General features: G+C 40.8%; 1 protein-coding gene across 1 annotated transcript in view; it reads right to left on the reverse strand.

The window, feature by feature from the left end:
• The window catches only part of wwox (WW domain containing oxidoreductase), a 156,450-nt gene that overhangs the window by 139,464 nt on the left and 7,098 nt on the right, over window positions 1-9,888 (reverse strand). The window contains exon 5 of the mRNA XM_008411349.2: window positions 2,697-2,803. Within this exon, the coding sequence (XP_008409571.1) occupies window positions 2,697-2,803 (107 nt within the window). The remainder of the gene's footprint in view (window positions 1-2,696; window positions 2,804-9,888) is intronic.

Raw genomic sequence — 9,888 nt, forward strand, 5'->3', positions numbered from 1 at the left:
ATATATAAATTTTAGCGACGGAGATCAAATACAATGTTATCCCTGTTAATTCTGTGCAGAATTAATTAGTTTTAATCTGAAAAGCAGCAATGATAACTCATGAAAACCATGGAAAAAGGAGGGGGACATACAGCTCAGGTGGGAGGATTTGTAGAATGACCAACTACAACTTAAGTAGTCCACTGCACAAATCTAGAACAGTACAAAACCTTCACCAGTTTACGGTTTGCCACAAGCCACACAGGGGAAGCGTCAAACCTAAAAGAATGTCCTCTGGTCTGAGGAAACCAAAAATAAACTTTTTCACTTGAAACCAAAAGGCTGTTAGCGGAAGAACAAGCATAGCGGTGGCAGCAATATGGTGTCGGGATGCTTTTCTTCAGGATGTAGAGGGATGCTGGTTGGAGCGGATGGGAAATACAAGCCAAACCCTGCTACATCAGAACAATTTAGCTCAAAGGCTTTTCATGTGTTGGAAGGGCCCAGTCAAATCCAAACCCAAATCTAATTGAGAATCAGTTACTAGAGTTTAGGACTGATGTTTGCAGACAGTGTTTATTCAGTCTGACTGACCGTGATAAATTTTAAGATGAGGATTTGCAAAGCTAACACAGAGATATCCCTAGGGCCTTACAGCGGTAACAGAAGCAGAAGGATATGTGCACGCTTCACTTTTTCAGACTTTTGTTTTTGTAAAAACTATGCATCATTTTCCATTAATGCACTATTTTGGGTTGTTCTACAACTTAGAACATGCAAAAAAAAAATCTCTGAAGTTAGTGGCTGTTACAAGACAAAATGTGAATATTTTTGCAAAACACAATTATAAAAGAAGTTGTCAAAAATATAAACATGTAAATGTGTCAAATAAAACAAGAACTTCTCATTTAGAAACTAGTCAGAGAGGCGCAACAATTGTTTTAAATATTCCCGGATGTTCTGTTAGCCGTTATTGTTTTGTGCTGTACTGTACTGAACACAGCGCCGTTTGCTGGGAAGAATGAGCCCTCTGACCCGCTCTTCCTAGCCGTTCTGACCTGCCCGTTATCCGTCACGAACCCGACTAACATACCACACTGTCAGAGCACGGGGGCGGCGCTGTGCCACGCCGCCCTAAACTTCGAGTAAGCAATCACAATCGCCTCCGAGAAGCGACACAATCCCACACAGTCAGACATGTAAGAGGAGAGCTTCATGTAATAGTAAGCAGGCAGTTAGAGGTCAAAGGTCGCCCGCAATCGGGACGCCGGCTTCACTTCTGGCAGCCAGAGTGGAACTCTGCGAGGGACCTGGAAGTAGATATGATGACCTTTTCTGCAGAGGACCCCCAAAATATACTCACTTATCAAAATGACCTTAACATAGGAGCATGGGAAGGTAAGCAGAGGCCATCCATCACCTTAAAGATTAATCCTCCTCTCTATTCTTCTCCTGAATCTATTAATAATGTCGCCAAAGGGGCAGAATTTGTGGCCAAGATTTATTCTGATATTGTGACTTTAATTCATTAGCCTCTAACAGGGGGGATTCCTGAGAAGGAAGAACGAAGGCAGCTTCAGAAATGCTAATTTAATGCTCTGAGAGCCAGACTCTCAATTCGATTGTTAAAATTTGTGAGAAATCTGCACGCGCAACATGCCAATTTACCACAAAATGGGAGATTATCATTTACGCTCAAGAGGTCACACTTACTTATGCTTTAAAAGCTGCTTCCATTTGTTAATTTAGCCACATTAAGTATCTGGGATGAATCTGTGGCAGGTGCAAAGCTTGAAAATCAATTGTAGCACAGAATCTGGTACCGAGAGCTTTTCCTCACTCATTTAAACAAAGCAGTGGATTTCACACTGTGGAGCAGCACTGACAGCCCCAGGGGCATACTTCAATTAGAGACTTTGGCGAGTTTAAACACTGTAGATCTACTCACGCTTAAAGGCGTTTGTCTCCCCTCTACCCCTCCCAACCCCCCCCCCAACTCCCATTTTTTTTCTCCTCCCTCTCAGCCTTTCTTCTCATATCTGCGCCAAGCACTCACTCTCCTCCATCTTCAAGTCCTGCTCTCTGTAATCAACCCTGCACTAATAGCTTATTCTTTCTGCTCCAGCACCCACATTTCGCTTGTTTATTTTCCCAAACTCGTAAATCTGGGCACATGTCACAAGTGCAGCGATATTAGAGCAATAATCTCAGGTAATTATCAGATGCCCTTTCACATTTACTCCCTCCCTCCGCCTCCCTCTATCCCTTTAACTCTTGCGCTACGGAGACASAGAGGAATCAGCATTGCTCCAGAGAGCTGTGCTTGTCTGAACTTAACCTTTAGTGAGTTTTTTTAAAAAGGCGTGCAATTTTTTTTATTAATTTTTATTCATTCCAAATTTATTCTCTCATTCAAGCAATTTATATAACTCTAAATGACAATTATTTTTGCAGAAAAAAGAATTCTGTTAACATCTCAAGAGCTTTAATCAGCAAATGCTGTCAGATTTCTAAACTTTAGGTCAGTTTTCCGATTTGCCTGATTTTGCTCCAGATCAGATGTGTTTACAAAGCTGATAACTAGTTTCTGGTCATTCAAAATATTAAAATAGTTAAATAAACTGGTCCCCATCTCACAGCTCGTGTCTGCTTAAAGGTTTCTATAAAGGTAATATAGTCAAATCACAAGACTCGTTGACAGATGCTGTCCTACTCACCCACTCCTGCTGTATGAGGCCAACGGCCTTGCTGGCCCGGGACAGGTTTCGACACGCCAGGATCACATGAGCTCCGTGAAGAGCGAAAGACCTGGCCGTCTCAAAGCCTGAGACAGAAGAGAGGAGACAAAAGTAGGAGGTAGTTAAAAAAAAAAAAAAATGATTTGAAAGCGAGCATTTCTTCAAAGATTAGTTTCATTTTGAAAATATCTTTGATTCTACGCGGCCGAATCTAATAAGGTGGTGGAGAGGCGTGTGGGTGCAAACTAAAGTCTTCATCAATTTTCCATATAATTTATTTTATTGAGTAGCTCAGTGGTCTAGCAGTGGGAGTTAATCATTTCTCTCTGAAGTGATGAAACTGATTGAATCATTGTGGCTCAAGACTTCTCCCTCTCATCTCAGATCAAGTTCTGATTCTGGCCCGGCAGCTCCCGGGAACCCGTCGCTGCTCGCACCGGGATACAGGGGGTGTGGAGGGGGGGAATCAGCTGTTAATTATGTTAATAATTACACAGTGATGGCAGTAATTAAGAAAAAATGGTTTATAATGAGAGAAGGCAAATGAAAACAGACATGCCGTTCAAACTAAATCACAGTGTGATATTCCAGCACATCAAACGGGGCTCTGATAAGTGCGTTTCTCCCATGAAACGAGGGTCTGCAGATACCCGCAGAATTTATCAGTCCGACTCCGCTTCATGGCTCCATCCAAATCATGTAGCCATGATAAAACTGACAAAAACTGGAGATAGAGAGAGAGAAGTTCATTTCTAAATTACAAGTCTAAATGGGTCATTTCATCCCGTAGGTTGAATTAATTTACGAGATCAACTTTTTCCCTCGCCATATTTTTATTTCCTTTTGACATTTACTATCTCTCACGACATCGAGGAGAAGTTTGGCAGCACTAAGTCAGTCTAAACACAAACTACTACACATTTATGTATGCTTAATAAGGGTGAGGCTCCTGACTGACAAACTGAGGGCCAGCGCAGTAGCCAGAGTGCATCAGAGGGTGAATTAATATGAACTGTAATTAGATTATGTGTCTTAATCTGATTTTCATTAAGAGCAAAACTGGGAGGCCTAATTGTTAGAAGAGTGTTAAGGACTAATATCTATTAAAACTCAAAATTGGAATAGGACTGGAATCCCTCTCTGACAAGTGAAGCATGGAAATGAAATTATGTGACACCTTATTAGGTGTAATGGAGGGGACTGTGGCTGAGAGCAGAGATCGCGTCAGCGCTAAGAAATGGAAATAAAAATAAAAACAATCTGGCCAAAAAATAGTTTTAAAAAATTGCAGACAGGGCAAAATGTGGCTTTATATTTGTAGGAGTAGCACCAAGAAGCTTTATTCTCAGAATCTTTATACACGTATTAACTCATTTCCAACCAGGCTCAGTTCAAGTAAAATAAGTGCAAATTCTTACATCTCCAGCACTTAATGTTCAGAAGCACCAAACAATAGCAATTAGGCAAACATGTTTCAGCTTTTCAGGCATTAGGAAAAGAACAATTATTACCCTCTCTTAAAGAAATACACTTTGTAAAGATACACACTGGCAAAACCTTCCAATGTATTATTTTTTAAATTTTGGACATCTTTTGAGCGATATGTTTGAAAACATTCAGACATATCTGGAGACCGCTCAGTAAGCTGACGGAGGGACGACATACAAAATGCTTTTATCCTGGCCAAACTTGGAGCTAACCACCTGGAAAAACAACAATACTTTTTTCCTGCAAATCATCTTTCCATTGGAAAAGTAACATTAAAACATTCCAGCGTTATAACACTTGGATAGAACCAATTAAATCTCTCAAAACTCACTTAGATGGGTAAATACATTTTTTTTATTATTATTATTATTGGTCTGATGTTATAGCTTGACCTAAAATGCTACATTTAAAATTTTTGATTCGGGTATAAAGAGTATTTTTCAGATGGGGAAAGCTTTGTTTTCTTCTAAATGTACAACTGTAATTAACCACTTTTATCCTTATGTATATGTAGAAAAACAAATAGCATGCGCATTCATATCTACAAAATGTACTTTATCAGGCTATTTCTCAAACACAGCTATAAACAAAACAGATGTTGGTTTATTGTGTTTTTTTATGATCACATCTACCTTCAACTCAAGAGCGCTGAACTTCCACAGGGGAAAAAAATTATTAATTTAGATCAATTTACATCAATTATCTTAAATGTTCTAAAACTTCTACTTTCTTTTCAGAAATACAGAATTATATTATTTCTTAAATAAAAAAATGAGAGAGCACCATAGAGGCCTATAAATAATTAGTTTTAAAGCAGAAAGCTGGAGATTAATAGGATATATTACATACCAGCTGAAGGATATGTCTGGTCTTGTTTAGTAGCCTTTATGCAACATTTTATAGAACAAATTTTAAAAACACGGCATGATTTTTTAGCCTGTATAAATTGGACAAGAGTAGTTGCTTCTGGTAAACAACAACCGTTCACACTCACTTGTTGTGTGTACAAACCATGAAAGTGAAATTAATCGACACCAGTGTTTTCCATAATGGAGGACAAATTAGAATATGGCAGCGACAACGCCAGCTGCACCGGAGCCATGTATTTGCGATGACAAATAACAAGGGCTTGACATTAATTGTGAAATAACGAGAGCGGCGTTGCTGTAACAGGGACTCTCCGCCCCTTTGCCCATGTTACCGGTGGAGAGGGCTTGCAGTGAAATTAGTTCTTGGTCAGGTGTACAACGAAAGGATCCTGTTCAGGCATTGTACGCTCATGGTGCTACATGACAAGAGGTCAGGCGCCGGGTTTCTCCCACRCTCGTGGATCGACAGACGCCGTGAGCCGTTTTGCGACACGCGGCAGGCCTCCCAGAATGCCGGCGCCGGTCCAGATTTGTTTTTGTCTAATTAGACACAAACGGAGCAAACCCAAACACAGTGAGAGAACRTGGCCTTAAGAAGCCAGGAGACGAAATGGAGAGCCTCTGGTTGTGTGCTTGCTCGCTGTGGGGCTTCACGAGGTAACAGAAATACAGTAAATGGCTCGGCTGTTGTTGAAATTGTGTTTTACTGTAATATATAAAAAGCATAAAAATGTGTAAAATGTCCATTAAGCAGTGAATGCTCTTCATGGTACATTAGGATCCTGGCCCCACTGATATCCCACAATAATGAGTGTGATTTAGTGATTTCACGCTTTGTTTGTCCTCCCTGGCCCGCCGCCCCCCTCCAGATCCCCTGCCCAGCACCCTCCACTCGTACACAGGTGTATTGGCTCCATGTAATGAGATCATTACCAGCATCGTCGGYGAACGTGTTTATTTGGCAAACGGAGCAGCCGGCTCCTTCTCTCTCCTGATCTGCAACCAAAGAGGCATTTAACTAAAATAAGCTCTGCAGTACAATTGGGCAATCAGAAGTCAATTCAAATCATTACAAGGCCTGAGGGGCAAACACGTCGAGTTCCTACAATCCTCCTCCGCCAGAGCTGAAGTTGTGCTTGGGAAAACACAGGAGCGGCACAGTTAATGAACTGACTGCAGGACTGTGCAGAAATGTTGGGTCACAATGGAAAGACTGAAGTAAGGGGGGGAAACATAAAACTGATGAAAAACATTAGAGAAGCCCAAAAATATTTAATGAAATTGTATTGTCTTGAACCTTGAACATAACACTTAAATATGGTTTGCTGCCCATGTGGTTCGCTTCTGGTGGGTTATTCCACAACAGCTGAGTTAAATGCAGGCACACCTGCTGATTTATTTGAAACACACTACTTCATCATAAAAAACAAATAAAAAGTACGTTCTTAACAAGACCCATTGTTTTGTAGTGTTGATAGAAGGATTGTAACTTTCACCATGGCTAGAACCTTCAGCTGGATTCAGAAAAGTTGATATGGAGACAAAAGTAAAATCACAGAAGGCTCTTGAGGCGGATGAGACGAGTGTGTACTTGCGAATGTAAACAATCAGCCCTGTTATCGAGTGTATAAACACTGGTGTTAGACAACAGTGGTGTATTTATTTCCTGCAGATCAGCTCTAAGTCATGCACATKCAGGCTGTAAACACCTTGTTTTGTTTTTTTTATAAATGTCTTTCTTTGCTTAATGTAATTGAACTACATGGGGAAAGTAATACAAYGTTCTAAAGTTGTATGTAGAGGGTGAATTTTCAAACAACAAAGTAACTCCAAATACGACTCCCAACAGCTGATTGAGTGATRTTTGCACCTGTTCCATTGGCTGTTGTGAGTTCTTTTGTCTTTTTGTTTTTTYCCCCCCAAGAAGCACAGAAAAACCCAACTCTCTGACTCTTTCTGACTTTTAAGATCCCCTCTAATTCCCCTCCACTGGTCCAAGAGGAGGAAGATGTCACCCCAAAAGTGGAATGTATGGTTGGTAATTACAGCCCAAGGTTGAGCTGTTCCAGGCGAGAGCCCTGGAGTGCTTCCATTACCCCTCCTTGTCCCCTCCTGCCTCCTTCCTGCACCCCCCTTCTCTCCTATGTTGTCATCTGTCTGGGGACCCATCCTCCTCCCTCCTCTTTCTCTGACCCTCTRTGTCAACCTCTAGCTCCAAACAAAGTCTCTCATCATGGCCTTACACACCACACTGGACACCGCCGGTCCGCGGGTCTCAAATAGAGAGAAAGTGACGATGGCAAAGTTAGACGACAGCAAACTGGATCCCACCTGTGCAGCCCCTCGAAGGCTATTCAAGCACCTAGATCTGTTGAGCACCGTCATCAAAAATCCCCCCAATCATGTAACTTTCATCCCCTCATCATGTACAGACTATAAACCCGGTAGATCTATAAACTACTTGACTACACACAATAACTTCATACTCCTTCGTTTTATTTTACCTACAGCCTTTAATCACATATATGTATTCTATCCTCTCCTACTAACCACTTCCCTTCTGCTATATTAGAGCTTTAATTATTATTATTGAGGAGCTCTGTGTCAGCAGCATGATGTGTTTTCCACGTTGGTCTTCATAGCAAATTTGATCTAAATCTAATAAAGTTGAACAATTTGACTAACCAAACCTGTTTTCATTATGCTGCCAATAAACACATTCATCAAAAAGGGCATGAAAAAATCTATGTCAGAAAGATCTGTCAATTCTTGCTAAGGATTCTGATTGGGCCTTTTGAACACATGCATACGGTTTGAGTGAAGCCGTTTTAGAGTAGCTCTGTGTGTTTCTTTAGTGATGTCCCACTACCTGAAGGCAAACCTCTGCCCCAGTCTCAAGTCTTTTACAGCCAATATAACAGGTTGGGTTTTTACCAGAATTGTCCTGTACCTGGCTCCATCAGTGTTCCCATCAACATAATGATCATTTTCCCCGTCTCTGCTGAAGAAAACCTATCTCATGATGTTGCCACAGCCACATTTCATCATGCAGTATTGCTCTTCCACAGCATTTCACAAGTAACCCTAAAAGTTTGATTATGGTCTTTCACATGTTTGCAAAGACCATTTCCTGGCTTTTCACAAACTCAAGAGGATTTCTTAAGGCCTTTTTGTCAGCATTGCGTTGCTACTTCCCAATGTTAAATGAAGGTCAGATCTGTAAATAGTACAACAAAGAGTTCTGCCAACAAATCCTCCCACTCGAGGTGTGTAGCTTTGCAGCTCCTCCAGAGTTACCATGAGCTAATGCTCTCCACAGTTTGCAGTTGTCTGATAATCTTTCAATTTCAAGATGATGGATTAAACTGAGTGAAATATTTAAAGTTTAAGCTATTATTTAACTACGTCACTCAGCTTTTAGTTTCTCCAGAACTTTCTCCCTGACTTGTCTTGCGTTCCTAGGTCCTCATGATGAAGTGTTTCTCTAACGTTCTCACAGAACTAAAAAAAAGTCCCAACAAGTAGATTGTTACTTATTAATTAGCATGTGTAGGTCATTGGTTGGACTGATTTTACTTATGGGTATCAGTACAAAAGGGGCTGAAGAGTAGTGCTTTAAAATTATACTGCATTTTGAGTTGACTTATCACTTGAAATCCATTCAAATCTGCGACTGTAATGTGACAAACTGTGAAAAAGTTCAGGGGGTACGAATACTTCAGCAAGAGACTGCATGTCTCAGTGGGTGCCCGCACACAAAATCACTCAAGTCAGTCTGGATGTCATCTGAACTAAAAACAGCCACTCGGAAGCCCAGACATCTTCTCCAGGAACATCTTTTTATCCATCTAATTCCTCCCACTATGAATAATGCAGTTCCCTCCTTACCGAGGCTCGGGTTTAACGCGTCGCTGCGCGCCTCTTTAAGGGGGTACTTATTCATAAACAGCAGTGCAGTAAATACCAGAGCTTTGCAGCCAATTTAATGGCAGTTATGCCTAACAAATCTGCCTCAATCTAATGATCAGCCACAAAGCTCGGCTGCGGGTTTAATCTGCGAGCGGAGGCTCCCACAGCTCCGCGACTCACTGAATACGCTTAGGGATCTCTCCATCCAGAGAGCGGAGAGCGCCGGCCCTGACACTTAATCCACACAGCACAACAGTGGGATCAGCGCAAATACATGAACAACGTTAGTCTTTCATGAATAAAAATAAAGTCCTAAAACACTGCGGAGGCGATGCATTAAGATACATAAAACATCATGAGGTGCTCTTTCTGCAAATCCCCCTCAGTAGGGGTGTTTTCTGCCTGTTATTCCAGCACTGACCACACACCTTTGAAACAATAACAAGAGGATTTCAATGTATACATTCATACCGAGTAGAGCTTTTGCAGCAGAAGGTAATTCTGTACGAAAGCAGCTTTAGAAGAGAGTCAGGTTAGGATCAGAAGAAGCAAAAAAAAAAAACAGAAATGAAAATAGAAATCAGACAGATTTGCCTTCATTTACTCTGATTGGGGATCAGCTGACAGAATTACTTTTTTTTAATTCAGTAAATGCACCCACTAATGAACAACCACTATTTTGTGGCAGTAAATGCATCAGACAATTTAACGCACTTTTTGGAGTGCATTGAAAATCAGGTAAAGGTTTGGGGAAAAATGTTTTGCTGTATAAACTGAGATAATCATGTTATTCATTCAATTTCAGTTAGACTCCAAGCTACCTTGTCAAGAAAACTACAGTTCTGTTGTTTTTTTAAGTTTGGCATTATATACATCAATATATATATATATATATATATATATAT

Source organism: Poecilia reticulata, linkage group LG6 (assembly GCF_000633615.1).
Source record: "Poecilia reticulata strain Guanapo linkage group LG6, Guppy_female_1.0+MT, whole genome shotgun sequence".
NCBI lineage: Eukaryota > Metazoa > Chordata > Actinopteri > Cyprinodontiformes > Poeciliidae > Poecilia > Poecilia reticulata.